This window comes from Pempheris klunzingeri, chromosome 10, assembly GCF_042242105.1.
Source record: "Pempheris klunzingeri isolate RE-2024b chromosome 10, fPemKlu1.hap1, whole genome shotgun sequence".
NCBI classification, from domain to species: domain Eukaryota; kingdom Metazoa; phylum Chordata; class Actinopteri; order Acropomatiformes; family Pempheridae; genus Pempheris; species Pempheris klunzingeri.
Genome location: NC_092021.1, coordinates 16,641,261 through 16,664,361, shown reverse-complemented (window position 1 = coordinate 16,664,361; position 23,101 = coordinate 16,641,261). Strand labels below are relative to the sequence as shown.

Below are 23,101 nucleotides of genomic sequence, written 5' to 3'. Positions count from 1 at the left end.
TTACTTTAACATTACAAATACAGATGTTTTATCATGTTTAGTGTGGAAGAACTTGACTGACCTGCACAGAGCTCTGACCTCAACCCTATTAACACCTATGAGGTGAACTGGCATTATTGTCCAGCATCACTTCAACATTTTTGTGTGTAAATGGGACCAAATAGCTGCAGCCAGGCTATACAGCATATTGTTGAAGCATATAAATACCCGTTGTTTTGGAATGACACTCACAGTCACATGTGGGTGTCATTTTGGGTTGTCTACATACTTTTGGAATTACTAGTCTGTGTTGATATGTTTCATTCTGGTTTATTTTCACACAGATCACACAGGATCTGAGTCGGTCGTTTCCACATCCAGCCGCAGGATGTCACTGTAAACAAAGAAAGCATTTATTAAAGGACGTACAAAACAACACCGCTGATGTGTTTTTTTTTTCTGATACAGCTAATTTCAGACCATATGAGTGAGTTTACCAATGTTGTTTTTTCCACTCACGGTTGTGTTGAGCCGTTGCTTTGTGCGCTCTTGGCACAAGATGTGAACTTATTTACGGTTGAGCCAAACGTCTCATGAGGATCCTGGAAGAGGGAAGGTAAACTGGATCGGAGGGACGCCCAGTTATTCCAGCTCACTGTTGCAATGCAGTGAACTGGGTGTTTAAAGGAAAGTTGGCAGGGCTGCCACCGGTGTGAGGGGCAGATTGTTTTTAGACATGTCTCACTAGTTTAAAAGGAGCGTTTTAACACACTGGAATGGTTTGCGTAAAAGGCGCACGACACGGAACTTGAGAGCGGAATCATGGATCATTATTTATGTGTTTGTAGCAGTCTGAAACTAACATTACCTTTCTGAAGACTGATGGAAGTGGATAACCGCGACGAAAACCGACAACATTCATGGTAAGACACGAAATACTTTGAATCGTTTGTGCATTTTTTCACTTTACAGAAGGAGAGAAAAAAAAAAAAACCTCCATATGGCTGAAAAACTGATGACCTCATGTGGGATTCGCCCATATTTCAGTGTTTGCCCACTTGAAAGCTGCAGGTTACACCAGCTTTTACAATAATCAGTATGTAAAGTGTTAGTAAAAATGAATTGTGCTCTTTGTTTGTGTTTGTCTAGTTCGCGGGATTTTGTTAAGCCAATGAGTTTAGTTATGGATGATCATGGATCCCCGCCTCATCCACGGAGCTCTGGTCTGAGGTATGTAGAGCCATCATTTAGATTACCAGCTGTCATATCTGCACAGTTTATATGTCAGTGATGAGGACCTAAGAGGACCATGTGTCCAGTCGTTTTTTCCCCCGGGAAATTAGGAAATATTTGTCATAATTTATTTTTAACCAAGTCAAAACTAATTTTTTTTATTTGCTAAATGAAAGTATAAAAGGATAAAGTGTGAAGTATTTGCCATTTTTAATTGTACACAAATAAAGCAACTGAAATCAAGTGATGTGAGGTACTGACAAAAACAGCTGGCAGCAGGGAACCAGCTGTTTTCTGCCCTAAAGATGTGCATATGATGCCACCTTTTGTAAAACAATGCATCTGCACAACCAACTTTCAAATAACATTCCTTTCACTCAGTGCATCTCGGCGAAGTCACAGTTGTTGCAGACGTTTCAACCTTTGAACTCCCCTCATTTCCTGCTCTCTCTAGTTTTACTGAGAATTTGCCTTGACCATATGTAGAGGTCATGGGAAGCATTTTGCAGGCAAAACATTGTGCCTCTCCTGCCGCTGTGATGGGCCTGATGGTCGTTTTTCTTGTGGAAATCATGCGTTCACCGGGCTTGAAAGTGATATTCTATAAAATACTGATTCGTCATGTCCAATCGTCAAAGCAAATCACTATAAAAAGTGCCGTGAGTATATGACACGATGGAATTTCCCATCAGGTTCGGTTCAGGGACTTGGAGATGATGTCAGCTGCTTGTATTCCAGCGGTTGGAATCATTAAAAAGAGGGGAGTGAGTTTCCAGAGCTTTTTCACAGAGTCACTACTCACTCCTTTGGCATTCGGAGGAGATGTGCCGAGTTTTTGAGATTTAAATAAGAGGTGAGATGGGGAATGTGAACATATGATAGTTTCCAATCCAGTATTCCACGATAGCTATGCGAAGTTTCCAGTCCTGCCCTGCATACTGTAATTCCCCATTTGTAAAAATAGCATTCAGGCACATCATATACAGTCTACTTAAAAAAAAAAACACTCTCTTGGTGTGACTTGTATTCATATTTCATAAGTATTGTGTAATCTGGGAGCACAGCCACACACCCTGGCAATGGAGGAGAGCAGACTACCTAAATCTCTGTGTGGTTTGACTATTATTTGGAAAAGTAAACCGCACTCCTCCATAAGCTGCCGGGGTGTGGGGGGGGGAGGCACATGTTCTCTGTCTTATTTGTGGGTTCGTATATTTGGAGCCAGTAAACCGCTGCTTCTCACTTTTGCAAATGCAGTCATTTGTGAAGATTTCATGTGACCCCCAAAGCTACGCTACATTTCTTATCCAAATAATGACCCTGCCAGAATCACTGGGCTGGCTGTTCTCCAAGCAGAGACGCCGCTAGCACACATAAGACAGACAGTACGGTATTTAACATGAGGTAGCCTCAACAGAATTACAGTTGTTTTACTGCGGTCACTGGAAAAGCCATTTTAAGAAATTTATAATCAGAATAATTACCAACCCCTTAATAATATCTGGTGTGTTTCTTTCTTTTTAATTAAATTTCATTTATTCGCACTCAGTTTGACAGTGCACTGTTTGGAGCTGGCCCTGTTAATTGGACACACCTTAAACCATGATCTCACATGGCTGGCTCTCCTCAGGGCAGAATGTGGAATTAGTTAAGGTTTTGTGAATCTCCACAGCTGTTTTTCGACATGCAGGCAGTCCAAGGGCACAGCTGCTCACATGAGTCTACAGATGAAGATGATCGCAAAAGACTGGCCCAGCTTAGGCACGTGAAGCAATTGGGCCCGTCGAGCTGAGACATACTGACAGTCGCTTGCCTTTGCAGTGACTTAACATCTCGCAACAACTGCATGTGTGATCAACAGGCTGCCAGTCTGTCGACACCAGGGACAAGAGAGACAGATGACAGGGCCCCTGAGTACGCTGAAGCATTATTGCAGTGTTTTCTCCACCGAACTATCCACACAGACAACGAGGCTTTATTCATTCTGGAAAATATATAATTTCATCTGCAGCGTGCTGCCCTCAGAAAGCCCACTCAGATCTTCTGTGCTCGAAAAGCAAGATAAAGGGTGTCATTCAAAGGTACCCACCCACTTGATGTAATAAAGCAAGAGGAAAATCAGCATTAAGGCCCAGCAGCTTTTCTTGGCAACGAGCTGATGCGTCTCCAAATACTGGGACGTTTTATCTCACGGATGCTTTCTGCCTCAAAGGGCTAAAACAGACAAAATGGCCAACATCCAGAGAACAGGGAATAATGGGTTGTCTTTGTTACCACACTGAAGCCGACGCATTGACCGTAAATACCAGCGAATACTTCTCCAAGAACAGTTATGATTGTTATGAAAGACAGTTTGTTGGTTATTATAGCTAATTTTCCTTTTTATCTCCAAAGTAGACATTATGATTATGTATTTATATGATGTTGGTGTTGTGCACAGAAGCCTGTTTAAGTAGATTTGCTGCACAGGTCCTGCCTGAACTCTGGCGAAAAAGACTGGAAGTCTTGGCCCCTCTTTGTTTCTGTTATGCACTCTTCCAGGGCATAACAGTTGGATGCCTCCCACTCTCAGCCTGTGTAACATTCAGAATGACCTACCATGAATTAGTCCTTTGTGTGCTGTCAATGGGAACTTTTGCTTATCTCCATTAAAATTCAAACATTTTTATATAACAATAGAACAAATTGCCTTCATTTGCTTGACCCTCATTATCAGTGTTTGTCTTGTTTAGATGAGATACTGATGGAAAAGGCCTTGCCAGGCCGAGGCATGACTGGCATTGGTTGAGTTTACTACGGGTCCGTTTAACAACACCTTGACAAGCTGTCTTGCAATTATGACGATGACCAATCATAGATCCAAGCTTAAACCACTATTGGAACAAATGGCAGGTATAAAGTGGCTCTCTAGATGGCACTGTCACTGTGCACAAGTTCACACTGCTGTATCCACCCAGATGTGTGTGTTTATGGGTGTGGTTGCTCTAGTTTCTGTGTTGAATTTAACATAATATCAGATCGGTAATTAACTGATATGCTAAACTTTATCATGTCCCAGCAGGCAGTAGCTAATGAACCGCGGCATGACACGAAGAGCAACAAACCGTTTCAGTTAGGATGTTTACATGAACAGTAAAACATGCAGAGCTACTTTGTAATAGAGCTCTGGTCACTCATGCATCATAGCTTTGAGGTTATGCTTTCTGTTAAGGCTGCAGTTTAACACAAGTTGATATAAATTTTATATATAGGCCACTTTTTTTCAGAGAGAAAGCTGAAGGAAATGTGCAAAAGCTCCTCCTCTGACCATGACACTGACTGATCAGGACAGCAGTGATGTTTTTGAGATAGGATGTGTGAAAGGGTGTAACCCTAGAGACGATGAAATTAATTTAAGCTGTCTTTTTGGTGTCTTGAGTGTCGTGCATCACTGAATATTCTGTTCACACTATAGGCAATGAAATAAGATGCTAAATGTGCCTGTTTTTGAGTTACTGTGCTCACACTCACTTTAGAAACCTCAGTTCATGTGATCGGCAAAAGAGGGAAAGCATGCTGGTGTGCCTTTGAAAGATGCCCCACTGCAGACAATGCTGCATTGTTTCAGATGAAAGGACACAGTGTGATAGTTATAATTATGACTCAAGGGGGAGCCCGGTCTCTCACCAAGTTATTCCATCTAAGCACTGGTCTCACTTAAAAAAAAAAACACATTTGGTCAAGTCACCAGAGGTTAGCGTGATAATCATCTCATCTGTACATGTTATTCAGGGCTTTTGTGGGTATCTGGAAATGAACACCTGCAAACCTGAACAACTTATTTTAAGTTAACCTTCTTAACAGGTTTATTAAATTCAAAGAGACTTTATTTGTGGATAAACAGAGATTGAAACACATGCCGTGTTCTTTATATTTGGCACGCATCTCTTCTTCGCAGGCACCGGTTTGTTTTGGTGCAATGTTTAGAGCGATAAGCTGAGGGTAATGTACCATAACAGACCCCGGCTTCCAGTCTAGAACGATATCCGCTGTTTGGGGCATTATATAGGGAGCTGAGATCACCTTGTATAATCTCAAATCTCATTACCTAACTGACTGGGAGAGCTGCTAGCTTACTCAGCCTCTGCTGTAGTTTTAGGCATTGTACAAGGTATAGTGCAAGAGTGAGCACCACAGGGAATAATAACATTGAGTGAAAATGAGGCGGATCATGACAAATGGATATTACAACTGCACTGTAAAGCTAATAATGTCAAGGTTGGTCCTTAAACATTTATCAGAATTGTATATAATGATGTTAAGGATGCCCGGAGAGGTTGAGCTTGCCCAGGCCTGCGCTTGAAAGCGCTGTGGGAAAAAGTTTTTGTTTTGCCTGGAATAATCAAGGATACACATAGGAAGTGGGAAGTTCTCATAGGGTCCCTGTGCTCTTTTTCTTCCTAATCTCTTTCCATCCCACACTGCTTATGAAGTAATGGCCTTTCCAGACCCTCTTTAAAAAGCTTGTGTTTACTGTGAGTGACCTCTCACCAAATTACCAGCTGTGGCTCTGGCCCTGTGTTATGTCTTTCCTCAGGGACCCCCCCCACCTCCTTCAAACTCCCACCCCTCTCTGTGTAACTCCTTAACTCCGCCCCTCCACCCTGCTCCTGCACACTAGCATCTCCATTCACCACTTATCCTTATCGGCTGATGGTATTCGGTGGTGTTGTTTGTAGAAGAGGCCGCACATTCTCAAGTGAAAGCGCAGGGCTGCTGATAAAGGACTGGCAACTAGCACTTATTTCATAATGGAAAGTCAAATTTATTGCTTCCGTACCAGACGGTGAGCTGTTGGCTAAACAAAGCCATAGCTATTACGCTGCATGAAGCACTTCAATCAAATCATCAAACATTCATACTGTAGGTCAGGAAAAGCAGTAAAACTGTAATTTATTCGAATTCTTTGTAGTATAGGGAAGTCACAATAACTGGCTGATGTCGCTGTTTCTAGAAGCCAAAGTTAGATCTACCTGATCTTGGTTTTAAGCTTTTTAAGTAGATCACAGACAGCAAAGGAGGCAAAACTGAATCAGTGTGTCCAGTGAATTATTTAAAGTGTGTATCTGTACCTACCCAAATAAATATATATGCAGCATGTTTACACGTCTGTCTTTTGAACACTCGCCTATCGTTAAATGTTGATTAAAGCGACAACATCAGAAAGCCTACCAAAGGCAGAGCTTTCTCTGGCTGGATGTGTTAAGTCCGAGGCGCTGACAGCCTCTTTCGACAGCTACCACTAACAATTTTCCCCCGACTGCTTTCATGAATATGTTTATTGGCTTTAGAATATTGTTTTAGTCACAGCTTTTCACATTTAAGCTAAACCATGTCGTCTGAAATTAAGTGTAATCATTGGGAGTTTCATGTCCTTGAAGTGAAGAAAGTGAGGAAAAATAATCAAATCATCAGTGTAAATGCGAGGCTCCTCAGTGTGTGCATGGAGGAACTGCTTACTGTTAGGAAATCTATTATGTTGTTTCATACCTTTGCTAAGAATCACCATGATTGTTATTTAGTTTCAACCGACAAGTCTTTTGACATGATTTCGGAGTGAGTCAGCACTGCAGAAATAAGGTGTGGTTTTGAAAAGTTGGCAGTATTTTTTCATGATGAAAAGCAAACACAGGAGAAGAACCTGATTAAATCAGAGATTTCAACCCTGTGAGAAGAAGAGTGCATGAGATATGAGTCCTGACACCCCTAATTCTTTTACTCTGATAATCACATCATGGTGATAAGTCAGGCTATTCACTCTGGTCTTTGTTTCAGTTCCTGAGCTACCAAACTGAGCACATGCTGCGGTGTGTTTCAGTGCAATGTTGCTCCACTGGCCCCACCCACAGGTTCATGTCTGCACAGGGAGGCAAAGCTGCTTACCTTTCTGCTCATGACCGAGGGGGGAGTGCTACCCACACACCGCCGGCTGGAGCTTTCAGAGACGCAGCGAGGGTGCAGATGGGATTTAGGTAGAGGGGACAGATTTCTGATGTCACTGCCTGGGCGTGGCATTAAGGTGGGCCTTATGAAGCTATACTTTTAGTCTGCCTGACTACTCATGGGAGACACACTGCAGAATGGAAATTATTTGAGAGGAGACAACCTTAGGCGAAGAGGTAGGAGCGTGGAATGAAATGTTGGCAAACTGAGAGGAAAAGCAGGTCTGTCGCACCTGCTCTCCAAATTTCTGGTTCTTTCCTTTTGTAATGCCTACAGTATTATCTTTACAGCACAGCAGTGCCCCCACTCACTTCCTCTGAAAGTGGATGTGAAGTATTTTTGTGCCCTAAATGTTTTTATTCAAACTATTGTATTGTGTGTTTTGAAGTGGAGGGTGTGTTGGACTTGCAACACCCTGACATGTTTGAGCCTGTGCACTGACTGTGCAGCTCGCTTTTAAACCACTGCCAGTAGACTTCTGGTCATTGTGCTTTGGTCATTGGAGGATAGAATTGTTGCCCTTATTTCTTAAGATAATTGGAGTGTTGTCTGAAATTTTTGACTGAGCACAAGGGCCTCTTTGAAAACTTGTTTGTTTCTTTGTGCATGAACCCACCATTCCCCAAGGGGCCATCCTGCTACCCAGCAGCTGCTGCTAACATACCACAGAAGGCATTTTTGATAAACCTTCACCTTCTCAGAACCTCAAAGGACAGTCAAGTTTCTAGAAATGTCTGGTTCCCTCTTTGGGCTGCTGCCACCTGTTCATTGTTATAGTTGATTCCTGAGGGATTTAAATTGATCGGGTGTAAAAAAAATACATTGAAGTGAAATGTTTCTGGTAAAAGTCATGCCAGCTGGAGCAAAATGTAGTGGAATGCAGGGAATTTGGATATTCCTTTGTGCAGCTGGTTTACTCCTGCTGATGTTACGATTCTTTTTTTCATTTTTGATTACTTATAACAACTGACAGAAATGTATTTCCACCATTCCTGTCTCTTCCATCTCTCTCTCTCTCTCTCTCACTCTGCCCTTTTCACACGTAAGCACAAAAGTATTTGAGGCATTTTTACACAAAAAGAAGCATCTGGATGTCACGCTAGTCCTTCATTTTATGTTATCATTTTGAGGTTTGTCGGTAGGAGTTTAGCTAAAGCGCAATCAAGCAGACTTTTCGTCTTCCCCCACTGTCTCAAGTTATCCTGCACATTTTTTCTCAGGTGTGACGCAGAACACCAGACATCCATTTCCATCGCTTCGCACAGTCACATCACAAGTCTAATTGATAGCTGCAGTTCAAGGAAGACACAACATCATAGCGTGCAGTGTTTATTCACCATAGGGCATATTTGTTTCAGTGTCCATTTGTTTTCATTACCAGAGTGCACAAGATTATTGTATGACGAAACATAACAAACGGCACAATGACAACAGGCCTGTTATTTCCTGGTAGTCTGTGATCACGTCTGTCATGCATGTCCTCCCGTATTGAATGGGCTTGTTTGTGAGTGTTCAGCCTCCCAGGGACACCCTGTGAATGAGGCATCAGCACAGTCAAGCTTCAACACGTCTCCTCTCATTCAGCAACAGATCCTGGGCCTCTGAGAAAACACAGGCCTGGATGGCAAAAACAAACCGGCCTGTGTGTCCGTGTCTGTCACCTGCTCGAGGTGTCTTGATAAAATCACTGATGACACAGCTGTATAAACTGGGCCGACCCTGAAGCTGAGGCATGGATATTATGTATTTTTTCCATACTCATATTTATTTATTGTCTCTACTGGGGACATTCACATGATTCATTATTTTCATAGACAGTCACATAAGGGCTGTATCATTTAAATAACTCTACTCACAAGGCCCAGTTTTAGAGTATTTGTAAAATGTGTGGAAGAAGAAAAAGTTTAGATGTGCTGCTAATGGATTATAATCTCATTCTCAAATAAACAGGCCGAGCCAAGAAACCAGGACTTTGTACCCGTAAGAGACCACAGTGTGAATGTCTGCTTTAGCAAGTCTGTTGATATATGTGCAGGGAATTCATGGCATTCATGGCCATATCTGCTGTGTAACACTGCTATTATCTGCATATGTTAATGCTAATCGAACCCTCCCTTTTTTTTTTTTTCTATACTCTTCCAAACTGTCCATCAGTATTTTTCACAGGACAAAAATGGCAAAAGTATCACTGCTGGGCTCCCTGTTGCAATTACAGTGGTACACTCTAACAATGAAATTGGTTTTAGCAAGCTGTTTAAATGTTTGAACCACCCTGTGCACTTTGCAAATGTTATGGAAATCAGCAGCTACATAATGCCATTCAATGTATGAGGTGGATATTTAGCTGCGTGGCAATATCAACATGTTTTACTCTTTGGGGGCAATAAATGCCAACTGCAAATGTCATGGCAATTTTGCCATGAATTAGTTTTCTAGTGGGCAAAGTTAATGATATCCTGAAACCGGCATTCAGACTGAACATGAAACTAAAGTTAGAGATTGTTTGCCAAAAGACACACACCTTGATGCAGATGCTCCAGATGGTGTAGAGTGAGTCACAGGGCTTGTTTGCACTTTGGCACAGAATCAGGTTGGAAACATGGACAGTGGCCAATGTGCATGTCAAATTTTGCAAATACATACAATGTTTATTTACACCCAAAGAGGAAATACATTTGATTAAATCTTATTGGTAAAACTAAATGAAAATTCACACAACACCTTTTTTGTCACATGATACTATTATTTTCTGTTTCTTTTTTAATGGAGACCTAGAAAGAAATGAAAGTAGGTGGCTAGATACAGAATTTGGTAATATGTGCTCACACGTTGAAAGAATACTGCATCAGGGTCATGAGTGAGCTGCCCCCATGTCTACTGTCTGTGAGCCAGCACCTCAGGGGAGCAGGTTTTGTTGGGTTTATTCGGTGGAAATGATGACAAATTGAATTAAAAGATTTTCATTAGTAGAATTTCGTCCACTAGAATACGGATAGAAAACTTCAAAACAAGCTGAGTGTCACAGACATCCATGAAAATGGATTCATCAAGAGAACCTGACCTTAAAATATTGTTATGGCTAACGTGTCTGCATACAGTACTCTTGAGAAAAATGTCTTACAAAATGTCTCACAGTTGTTTGCTGGATGTTCGGAAACGGAAAAACATAAAGCCGATTTATGGGCTGTAATATCAAAACAATGAGATAAAAGTGGCTAAAAAGCGTAGCGGACTTCTGCTTCATAAGTATGCGATGATTCTCTATGTCTACTGTGCACGACCCCTTTTAAACTCATTTGATTAATCATTTGTCAAATTACTGATTAATGGGGCTTTAACTGTAATGTATTTTTTATACAGTGCAGGCAGGTTTCTCAAATCCTATAACACAAACCAAGGAACTGGTCCTCTTCTAAATTAGTGTATTAGAGGGATATTAAACTACAAGTAACCATAGCAACATTATACTTATACTAAGTGCTACAGAAGCTAATACATGTGATGTTCTGATATACACAATAATGGACGAGTTGGAGCTCTCGTTTCATATTTCAAGACCCTTCATTGTGCATTGCCACTTATTTAAAGGATTCTCTAATGCCAGTCAGTGTTGCTTGTGTTGTTCAGCAGCGAAACATCTTCAAAAACATTTATTTTTTCTTTGTTGTGTAGACCGTCATACATGTCAGTAAGATATTTACTTTGTTTATGTTTAGTAGAAGGTCTGTATGTAGTGTATGTGCCTTTAAAGTGAGATGTAAACACCTTTAGTTGTGAAAAAGGCTTTGATATGAGCGTTAACATGCTAAGGTGAAGGGTCTTAAATTCAAAAATATTTCTGCACAGGTTCTGGAAGCATTAACATAGACTAGGTAACAGCCAAAAGCTAATCCCAAAAGTTAGATAGATATGGTCGACATAGCGTACTGTGTCTTACCTGACACTGCTGTATAATAATGGTGTAAAACTGGGACATTTTGAATTGCATTTCACACAAATGCACAATACACCTCAAATTACAAAAACAATATTGGGTTAGAGTACTTGGATATTTAATATTAACTCTGAAGGACAAATTTCTCCATGTTTGCACATACAAGTAAAGTCATACTTGAATTAACATGAGATTGTCAGTTTAGTTTTATATGTAGTGTACATAATCAATATAATGTACACTGTGCGTGTGTGTGGAGTTGTGTGTTTGCCAATTGGCTGAAAAGAGCGTGGCGTTGGGAGTGGGCTCTCGCAAAAACATGTAAAACTTCCAAATGCTTTTGTTAAACACAACAAACAATGTTTGCGAAAAGTCTGCTTTGTTTTACATTTTTATGCCTCCACTCTAGAGGCATTGTGTTTTCAGAGTGTCCGTGCGTCTGTAAGTCCATCTGTGTGTCCGTCTGTATGTCCGTCTTTACGTCTACCCTTCCCATCCTTGTGAATGTGATATCTTAGGAATGCTTTGTGGGAATTTCCTTAAAGCTAGCACAAACATCCACTTGGACTCAACGATGATCAGATAAGATTTTGGTGGTCAAAGGCCGAGGTCACCTTACAAAACATATTTTTGGCCATAACTCAATAAGTTAATTAATAAAAAAATGTGCACAAATGCCTAATAGGATAGAGTGATAAAGTGATGACATTTCATATCTAAAAGGTCAAATTGGGACATCATTGGGACATCACAATGTTCTGCTCAAACACTTTTCTGGTCATTACTCAACATCGTAACTGGAGGAAGAGAAGGGGGGATTGTGATCATAGTTCACATTTGGTTGGACACTGAATTGGTGGCACTAATCTTGGTTCTGGACAGACACGGATGTAAACTGCAACTTGACTTGTTGGCGGAGACATTCAGCCTCAAGGCGGTAATTCTTGTTAACAAGGCTTTAGTCCACAAGGGCTCTTGAAATTTTCCATGAAGGTTAAGTGTTTGTGAGGTCTTGTGTGTGTGAACACATGCACGTGTGGATGCTTTAGTGCACATGGTCACGGCTTGAGTTTGCTTGTTATTGTCTGTGCTAGATTTTGTGGTTTTAACATGCTGGCTACTGATGCTACTGGCTCAGAGGTGAACTGATAAATAAGTGTGTTTGTGTCGCGCCCCACTTCTTACTGATTGTTTGTTTTTCTGTTGATCTGCTCCTCTTAAAGATTTCTCCTGTTATTGCGTGTCCTCCCTTTCACTGCCCCAAGTCTGGCTGACTTATGATCAGATAAAACAGGACACATTTCTTGGACACATGTATGGATTTCAAAGTCTGTCATCTAGTTGCTTGCAGACAAATCTCTGGCAGTTGCATTACTCACTTGTACAACATAACCGTGTAATGTATTGATAGACGTCAAAGAAACAACACTAATCATTTTAGGCCACGAACAGTTAGAGTATCAAATACAAAATTATGATGATTAAAAATGTGATATGTAGCTACTCATCCTCATGACAAGGAATTAGATCATCTAAACTCTCAAAGTTTTCCTTAAAGACCAGAAAAAGTCACAATTAAAACTTAATCGGGATTTTATGATAATGTGTTTCCCATCAACCCGTGGTTGGCATAAATAATGGATGGATGCAATATCCTATCATAGTAGTATGTAGTACAACAGTTGTATTGTGAGTACAGCATCATCTTCAATTGATTTATTAATTATTAGCACAATTTTATTCCAGTTTACATATTTGTGGTAAAATTACACTCACCTTACACAAGGTGTCTGATCCCGGCAGAATGCCTAATGTTTGAAAATACAGCGACGGGGACAAGAATGTACATGGTAATGCGGTTGTACTGATGTAGCATTGTGCATAAAATACTACACATGGACTTCATGATGAGCAAATCGACGCAATGTGGTAATTCTTAATCAAAAGAATAACTCAAATGACTGTATGTGTGTGTGTGTGTATTTTCATATATTTCATGCTTTAGTCACAGAGTTTAAGGACAGCCGTCAGCATACAAGACTAATAATCCTTTGCTAGACGTGCCTCGGTGGAGCCTGTGACCTTGCATTGCTGGGATTCCTCTGTTTGAATAAGCAGTGAGTGCCCCCACGTGAGACTTCACAGGCTATAATTCAAGGCACTGGGTCTGCAAAAGCCTGGTTTCTCTATTCGCTCACTGATTGATGTGACACGTGAATGTCTTGAAGTCTTCGGTTCCTTGGCCCACTGAACAGCTCGATGGTTGTATAACGGCGTGACCTTTGTTGACTTGATGTGTTTACTTTGGTTTGTTATTTTTTGTTTACACTCAACAGTTTTTATTTACTGTTCGGGAGCATTATGAGACCGTGGTGTAATTATCTGGAATAAAATGCGTCACATATGCGTATCCCATCAGACTATAGGCTTTTTTTGTTTGGCGTACCTGGTCAGACTAACTCTCACATGACTGCTAATGCACTCTCCCACACTGTATTGACACAGTTTCAAAGAATGGTAAGCTTAGACAAACACTCAAAACCTGAAATGTGCTTGTCATAGTTAGTCAAACTGAAAAAAAAATCCTAACACACCAAGCAACATTTACTAATAGGTTGTCTACAGTAAGAAGAGCGTAAGAACACAGCACTATAAACCCATTTTTACCAGTACACGCACTATAAATCACAGTGTGTGCAGTTACAGAAGCAGTGGTCTCTATCTTGTGTCTTATTATCAGTCATTCTCACATGTCTGCTCATTCACAGCCATTTCTTCAGGCTCAATGAGTAAATCTATCCACTTGGTTGTCTTGTGACTTGTTTGCAAAGTGGACTTGAGCTCTTTCATGTAATAGCCTCACTGCTTGCTAAAACCTGAGGAAGAAAGGATTCCTTTCATGCTGTCTGGTGGACTATGAGTTTCAATCAGATGATTGTCTGAGATAGCAGAAATAATTTTGATAACATTTTTCAACAATGCACATGTGTGGGAAACCATTCCCGGTCATCCGTAAAGTATTTTATTTATCTGGCTGTATCAAAGCAACAGTCGGATTGAAAATATTTTATATGTTCTTGTCCAACTACAGGGTGTCGACCAAAAGCAAAGCACCATCCCCACCAGGACTGAAGAAGCTGGACTCTCCAGGTTTCTCCGAGTGGTACCCAGGAAACCCTAATTTAACCATGGAGCAAAAGGAGAACCTTATTGATAAAGACCTCTCTCTGGTTGTGGTTCTGCCCGGCGGAGCAGAAAAGATGACCACAGTCCACGGAAGGTACAGTTAGACCCCTGTATCTAAACCCCCCCGTCTGTCCATCATGATGTGTGAAATGTAAAATCACACAGTTGCATATAAAGTATGATTGCATTTGCAGTTTGAGCTGGAACGCCGTTGTGCATTCGCTCATGCCGAACATTTCAGCATTACACGTAAACACCACATCATGGGACTGACGTCAGATTATGTCATCACATAAAGTTCAGTTCCAGTTAGATTGAGTCAGATAGGTGGAGCAGCTGAGTGTGTGGTTTCAGTTAATGTGCTCACAAGGGACAAAATGGGTCGTGTTTTTCTGTTTAGTTCTCTCATCAAACGATGCCAGTAAAGATTAACGAAGTCTTGATTCTCAAACTAGAATATCTCTTGACATCGTTCTACGGTGAAATAAGGACACACACAAATCTCAAGACTCAAGCAAGCACTGCACCATCTTATCAGATCATCATGTGTCAATATACCCCTTTATCTTTATATATCTGAGTTTTTAGCAAGGTCTGTGTGTCCTTCTGTGAGTCTACTCCCTCACACAGCTCATACTTTCCATCAACAGAGTTTACTTAAGATATCATTATCTTTCTCGCAATGCAAACAGTTGACAAACATTCTTGCCTGTGTGTCTTTTGCACCTTGGCCTCTTGAGAAATTATTGAGTCCAATCCATTATGAAAGGATTAAACACTGAATTCTTCACCTTCTTTTCTCCCTCTAAACCTGTTCTAAGTGGCTGCACAACAAAGTTAATGCTTTATTTTGAGGATGAAGTTTAAGGCTTTATGTTTAAACTGTATAATCGGTGTCAAGACAGCTTGATGCGGCTACTGTAACTTACTGTGAATTAGCTTTATGTTGTTTCCACACGTTCTTTAGATTTATACTTATTGTACGACAAATGTACCAAGCTATGAAAACAGCTATCTTTTTTTCATAGTAATTAGAGCTGCAACGATTAGTTGATTAATCTATTAGCTGAGAGAATTAATCAGCAACTATTTTGCTAATCGATTAGTTGTGTCAGTCTTTGGCATTTTTCTTCAAAAAAAAAAACAGTGTCTGGTTCCAGCTTCTCGCATATGAGGCATTTCTGATTTTCTCTGTTTTATCTGATTATGTACAGACTATGTTTTTCGAACTGATGGTCAGACAAAACAAGACGCATGACTTTGCTTTCTGTGAGACTGGGGTGGACATATGTTTTCTGTTTTCTGACATTTTGTAGACATTTTATAATGATCTGTTAACTGAGCAAAATAATCAATAACACTCAATTATCAATGAACATTAGTGGTTGCAGCCTTGGGATTAGTCATCAAAGTATCTTCAAATCAAAGCATAGCATGAAGTGCGAGGCAGTTTCCATGGTCGTCTTTTACTGAGACATCAAAGATGTCAAATCAAACATGCTTTTCTTTGATTTCAGAATCGCTTTGATCAGAATGTTCTTTTTTTCATTGTGTAACAGGCACAGATTTCACCACGTCTCACTCACTATTTTGTGTCTTTCAGCAAACCCCTAATGGATCTATTAGTGACGCTCTGTGCAAAGTATCACCTGAACCCATCGAGCCACACCTTAGATCTGGTCACCGCCAACAGGAACAAAACCAAACTCAAGCCCAGCGCTCTCATAGGGACGCTGGATCCGCAGAAGATCATACTTAAACCTAAAGGGGAGGATAAGAATAAGAAGACTGGTCCTCAGATGCCTGAGGTGCGTTAAACACGTGACACCATTCTGGCACATACTCTTAACACCACTATTTGCTGTTCGTGCTGACTTAACAGATTTTATCAGTGACTCATTTTATATTCTCCAGGCAACTGTTCGGATGGTGATAAACTACAAAAAGACCCAGAAAACTATACTGCGAGTCAGTCCTCGAGTTCCCCTGGCTGAACACTTACCAGCCATCTGTGAGAAATGTGAATTTGACATAGGGACCACTGTTCTGTTGAGAGATGTCCAATCACTGGCCCCCTTGGACCTGTCCAGCTCGCTTAATGATTATGCAATAAGGGAGGTCTATGCAAAAGACACAAAAGGTAAGTATGTATTAAAAAAAATCAAACCATGCTGCGTATGGCATGAGATTTTAGCACATTAGCTTAGTGTTACTATGTGTCATCAGCTTGCTTGTTGTGTTGCATTCGCCACCTCTTTGCTAAATCTCTTGCTTGTTGGCTCTGTAGGACAACCTGCCTCTCCTGTGTGTCCAGCCTCACCAACTCATGCAGGTATTGAAGTTTGCATGCTCCTTTATTGATATCAACAGGGCAGCCATATTTCTGACTGTTATCTGACTGTTTTTTTTTTTTTTTTTTTTCCAGGAACAGTCACACCAGGGAAAGATAAAACGCAGAAAGAGGAAGAAAACAAAGGCCTCTTCAGCAAGTTTAGAAAAAGCAAGAAAAAGTCTGAAGAGGTAAAGCAGTGTTTTGATGCACTGATTAGGCGAAGATACTGCTGCATCCACGAGTAACTTTACATTTTTAGAGGGAGGTTTGTTTACTTTGGTTTGCCATTGGTTGACGGGCACTATGTTGTTTGAGAACAGGCCTCCTATCATGTGCTGATTGGATGTTTGCTCTTTAAAGGCAACTACAGCCAGTGCCCCAGCCTCTCCTGTGCTCGTGAGCAAGCCTCGACCGCTCAGCATGGCCTTACCCAGCTCAAATTCGTCTCCGTTCGGCTCCCCCACAATACCCACCAATGTGCCGAAGAAGAGACGTGCACCCCAACCCCCAATCCTCGTGTCTCAGAGCTTCCCCTCTGACATCAGCACTCGCCAGAGACTCGATTCTGAACCTAATGTCCCGCTGGACACTGACCAGGTGAGTGGACTGAGTATGAAGAAAGGAGCTCTCAGCATAGCTCTGAACACTTGGCTTCAGTGGTACAATGACAGTAAATGATTTTTGTGTTTGTTTGCATTGTTAATGCAACTTGATTAAACTGTGTTATGTGCCATAGATGACTGGTTTAAGTCGGGGGTCCTCAGCAGAGTCCTCACTGAAGAGAACCAAACGTAAAGCTCCTCCACCCCCCACATCCCCGAGTGCTGTTGTCCAAGAAACAGTTTCTCATGATGAAAATTTGCAAGGTTTGTCTTTGTCTACATTTTCATGATCACTTAGTGATCATTTATATTGTTTCACTGCTGTGTTAAAATAAATATGTGTGTGATGCCTTGTCATGTGTACTTTGGCCTCAAAGAGCAAGACAGGCCAGACGGTCTACAATTTATAATTTATTTGACTCTTCTGCCTCCTAGTGGTCATTGTTGAACAGTGCCTCAATTAAACATCTGCTAAAGCCCTGTCAGGGGTCTTGATCATGGGGGCTACAGTTTGTGGTGGTCAGAGCATGGAAAGCTATTCATCTAAATAGATTTTTTGTTTAATGCTGCAGATTTGGCTTAATTTGTCAATTTGTGCTTCATTTAAGAATTTGTGCTTCTTTCCCTTCTTCATTCATTCAGTATTCAAGCATTTGAGCTTGCCTGTTTTTCTGGTCTCCATTTACTCTCTACCTCTCTTAATCTACATATGTTGACTTACTTGAGGCAGGCTTTTTTGTATTTTTGCCTCCTTTTTTTCAATGCATAGACTCAATTTATCCAAATAGAAACCAAGGCTTGCTTATTCACATACTTGTGAAATATCTTTATAAAACTCAAAACCGCAAACAAATGTTAATTGAGAAAACACACCGTTTCTGAGAAGCTATTTTTTGCTAAATTATTGTAGGTTCTGAATCCTCTGGAATTTCACCTTGGTTGAGCATAATAAACCTGCTTTGACATACTTTCCTGTGATTGTGTAGATACATCTGACCTTCACTGTATTGTCCTGCGAGGGAAACTCCACCCGTCCTATATACAAAGCGATTTAAAGCACAAACAAAATATTTTTACAGAAAAAAAAAAAACTGGTCTGATGAACAAACACAGACAATCTATTTTGGGTTATGAAACTGATGCGATAAAAAATGGGTGAAATATTAAGATTTATAGGCTTAGAATTTTTTTTTTTTTAAAAGATAGAGGCCTGATTTCTCACTTTTCATAGGTGAAATCTAGTTGTGCATTTAATTGAGGTTTTGACATCTCTGCCGCCACCCTGACACAACAGAAGTGGGTGGAGGTTTGTTTGAGATGCTCACAGTATTGAAATGACACTTCAGACTCTTCATGCCTCATGTTTTCTACACATTTTGTGCTTTTATTGTATTGTTGCATCAGACAATATCGCAACTCCTTTGATACCCATAATCCCTTCACTAGCGGCACATCTCCCAGACCTCATTGACAGAAAGTGTAATCACAAACTTTTTACGACTGTTGCCTACACGCATACACCACCATTCCTGTCCTCCCATTGCTCTGAATTTTTCAAACACAAAGTTCACAGTGAAAGATCACTTCCTCTGCTGTTTCCCCAGCAGACCCGTGCTGCTCGGTGTGTATAGAGATCAGAGGCTGAGAACAGTGAGAAGCTGCAGTTTTGTTTAAGTAGCCTTGAAATTCCTTTTGCTCTCTGCTCCTCTGTGATGCACTTCCTTTAAGTGCTAAATTAAGAACTAGCTGGGGGAGGCTGAGATGCAAAAGATTAAATGAAATTCATTCATCAGAAGAACCTTTTATATTTGAAAGGGTAAACCTATGAGATAAATATATTTAGATGCTTAGTTTCTCTTGCATAAAGTGGGAAAACAGTAACTAAAAGCAGTTAAAGGTCTACTGAATTTTTGTTAGTGTCATACCTTTTTCCAAAGTCATATTAACAATTGTGTATACATGACATTCCCTTGCTTCATCAGATTTAATGTGATGAATATCTTATCTTATCTTATCTAAGACACTGATCACCACCAAACGTTTTACTTAAAATGCCAGTTTAGGTACGGTGAATGACTTTACATGACTCCTTTTATGATGGTATTTTACAGGGGGTGCAGCTGCTAACACACTGGAGGAGATTACAGAGCAAGAGGAGTCCACTGCCTCTGTAATGTCTGCAACTGCTAGTGATACCCAGGGAGAGGAAAGCAGCGTCAACATGTCTGCTGATGTTTCATTGCATTCCTCATCCCCGGATACTGAGATGTTGAGCACAATGTCCACTGAGGGCAATGGGGAAGATCAGTCTCGTGATCTGTCCTCAGATGGCAAGTACGAACTCTAGTATGACTTCTCACGCCTGAGCCAAGCTATGTCCATCAGTATTAGCAATACTTTTAATTCCCTCTCTTTGCTTGATTTCATAGTGGACTGCAGAGCACGGTGTACGATTTTGCAAGTGATGTGAAAACAACTGATGGCGCAGACTCACCTGAACCGGCAGATACTAGTAGGTTTGCGCTTGGATTACAGTGGTATTGTGGTGTATCTGTGCTGCAGGGATCTTGCAAAGATTGCCCGCTGATATATTTGTTGAACTTGACCTTACTATGCCAAGTTTATGTCTTTTTTGCTTCCCAAAGAAAGTCAGCACACCTGTCTCACATGGCAAATTTTATTTTTGTACAGACAGTGGTCCATGCCAAGTTGAAAATGTAAGCCAACAGCCCATCTGTGAAGAGTCGACACCTAAAAGTGTGGAAGGTGATTGCAGTACTGTAACCAGCAGCCCCTCTCCGCCTTTGATACGGGATGCAGTAGCAGAGGCCTCTGTTCAGGTGAACACTGAAACCTCCCGGGAGCAGACTGACAGGTTGGAGAGCCCAGTTGCCACCAGCACGTCAAGCATCACTGGAGAGGATGCTCAAGTGCAAACAGATTTCCCACCAGAACCAGTCCCTACGCAGCAACACGAGGACGAAGTTCCTTCCTCAGCAAATGTGCTTGCATTAGAATCAGTGGGGAAGAAAGATATGGCCACTTTAACGGAACAAGTGGACCTGCCTGACCTCAAACGTGCCTTATCCCACACCTCAGAGACCGCCTCATGCCAAGACTCACTGCCAAATTTCCCTGCCACAACAAAGGCACCAGCTATTTATGCCACAAACTCTGAGCCAAAACCCAAGCCTTCCAACGAGCTGACAAGGGACTACATCCCCAAGGTGGGGATGACAACATATACTATTGTGCCTCAGAAATCTCTGGAGAAACTTAGATATTTTGAAGTTGCACTGACACTGGAGACGCCTGCTGCAGCTCCAGAGGAAGGACTTGATATTGGTTCTCTTCAGTTGGAGGAGAACACAGCACAGAAGGGACAGACCGAGGTCTCGGAGGAAATAAGTGAGCTGCACTCTACTACACCCAGAGAAGTCTTACCGACTAGCACTACTACTACACAAGACACTGTTAATGGAAGCATACCTGAATCCATTCATTCCTCATCACCACCAAGTTTACCTGAAGCAGATGACAAGATCTCATCCTCGGCTAATGGGGCATCTCAAGCGGGTTCACCAGCAGAGGTCAAGGAGATGAAAATTCCACCCGCAACTAAACCTAAGCCTGGTTCTTTCCGCTTGGCACAGCACAAAAAAACACCTGGGTATTATGTAACTTCAGCAGCAGAGAAGAGTCTCATTGTCAGTCCTGTCTCTGGCCAGAAGGAAGCTCAGGGAAGTGCAGAGAGAGCAAAGTTACCGACCCCCCCTCCTCCACCTCCCGCACAGCATCAAGAGGAGACGGCAGGGGCCACTAATGTTGAGCTGAGCCCTAAAGGGGATAATAAGAATGTAGCCATTATGCGAATGTCCAGGCAAAGTAGTTTGCCATCTAAAGAGCCAAGCTTAGGTTTAAGCTTGGAAAAATTACGAAGCTTTGCAGCCCCTAGGCCTTATTCTCCTGCAACCCCATCCCGCTTCGCCCAGGCAGTGTCCTCTGCTGTGAGAAGGAGCCACTCCTTATCCCAAGGGCCAAAGTCGCCTCACTCGCCCGTTTCACCGCCGCTCTCCCCAAATACAAGTCAATCAGCAGCCTTCGAGTCAAAAGGATTATCTAAGCTCAAGGTGAGTTTACACAGCATAGCGTGCATGCATTTAAATATCTAAATAAAGATGAAAGCGGCAGACTTTTTTCTACACATGAGACCACTGACACTGGTCGAAGCTTTTCTTATTCTCATACACTGAGATATTAATGCTTGAGTAGAAGAGCTCAAAGAGATTAGTCTGTCCAGGGTTTAATAAAACCTGCTGTATTCCCAGGTCCTTTGAATGCAACAGCATTGGGCTTTCAGTGTTTTTGACCAGTTTGAAGTTTTTTATTAGTTTTTCATTCTGTTTAATGCATTTGAAATTAAGGATCAAGAAGGTTTCTAGAGTGTTTTAGAAAATAATAAAGTGAAGCAGAGGATGAGAGACGCCAACTCAACTATTTTCTTGATTGTTAATTATTTCTGAATTTCTTGTTAATTATTTCTGAAGGTTGTTCCACGCAGAACAGACTGAGTGATCAAGGCTGTATGTCCCATAACCAATTGCTTTAGGGATGGTCATATTAACTTGCATTCAAACTTAATACAAACTTTTCACTCATTGAAGTACTTCAGTGCAAAGCTGACTGTTTGGTTTATTAACTAATTTTTCATGCGTGTAGGTCAGGAAACAAACCAAACAAATGAAATGAATTGTTGAGTTATAATACAGTTAGGTTCTTCTACTTTTACTGGGAGCATCATTGGAGCTTTTTTGTTTTTATATATCATGTAGGGACGTTTCTTTTTTTTCTCTATTTACAAAATTTTGCTTTTACCTCAAATCTTGACCTGTAGAAGTGCCGCATTTGCTTTTGTTGGATTCAACACAGTTGTTTTATAGGCTCATAAAATCCCTGTAAGAAGATGCTGTAGTCTTGTTTTCCTTTTTCCTTTTTATATGGCCTGGCACAGTCAGTGCTAAGTGACTGCATACATTATGTCTCTTTTTTAAACATCACAGGATGGTGAAAATGGAGAGTTGGATCGAGACAAAGGCTCCACTCTGCAAGAAGTGGAGGATAAAGCTCAATCTTTTAGTGAGATTGTTCAAATGGAAGGCGGGAGCAGTCCATAGTAGTGCCTTAATTCCTCTGACAATATATCATCTACTGTAAGCAAAACTCAACGCATTGATTGAATGATCTAAATGTAGCCACAACAACACCTGAACTGAACCATTTTATCTTTTGTCTTCCAGGAGGAGCTTATCCTGTCTACTTTGAGTTCTCCAGAACCCTTTATCCCATGACACAGAAGCAGAAACTGTCTTTTGTTTTACCTCTTTTGGTAGTCCGCAACGGTGTACATAAAATTATGTATTTTGATAATTAATAATTGCTGTATTTTGGTTTATTTTCTCATATGTCATTAAGTAATTGCCTATTTCTGGCTGACCTGCATATTTTAATGCTTCTCTTTTATTTTGTGTGATGACTATCGTGCATTTAATGCATTACTGTTGTGAGTGAATAAGAACATTAAATGAGAGCAATTTTTTTAAATTATTAGACTGATTTCCACTGTTGTAATATTATCGGGTTTATTCAAAATGTTATTATCTGAATAATACTGGATGTGTAGGGCAGACCAGGTCTGACCTATGGTACTTAAATGCTCCTTAGATTACATATCAAATGTATATTTAAGTATTACAGAGTTCTGATTAAGCTGTATGCAGAAAGACACCGACGTGCACAGTACACCTGTTGTTCATGTCAAGCAGTGTTGCTATGAATAAAGCTTTTATCATTTCA

General features: G+C 41.0%; 1 protein-coding gene across 2 annotated transcripts; it reads left to right on the top strand.

The window, feature by feature from the left end:
* Positions 1–561: 561 nt before the first annotated feature.
* Positions 562–23,101, top strand: cobll1b (cordon-bleu WH2 repeat protein-like 1b). 2 transcript variants are annotated; one of them, XM_070838667.1, is made up of 14 exons: positions 562–902; positions 1,129–1,209; positions 14,220–14,408; positions 15,918–16,122; positions 16,229–16,454; positions 16,602–16,646; positions 16,740–16,834; positions 17,007–17,243; positions 17,383–17,512; positions 19,360–19,582; positions 19,678–19,760; positions 19,940–21,378; positions 22,309–22,458; positions 22,546–23,101. In XM_070838667.1, exons 1-13 carry the CDS (start codon positions 862–864, stop codon positions 22,420–22,422), a joined length of 3,108 nt encoding a protein of 1,035 aa, XP_070694768.1. In that variant the 5' UTR covers positions 562–861; the 3' UTR covers positions 22,423–22,458; positions 22,546–23,101. The 2 variants fall into 2 exon arrangements, with proteins under 2 accessions (XP_070694768.1, XP_070694769.1); XM_070838668.1 differs by lacking the exons at positions 562–902; positions 1,129–1,209 and adding an exon at positions 7,220–7,370.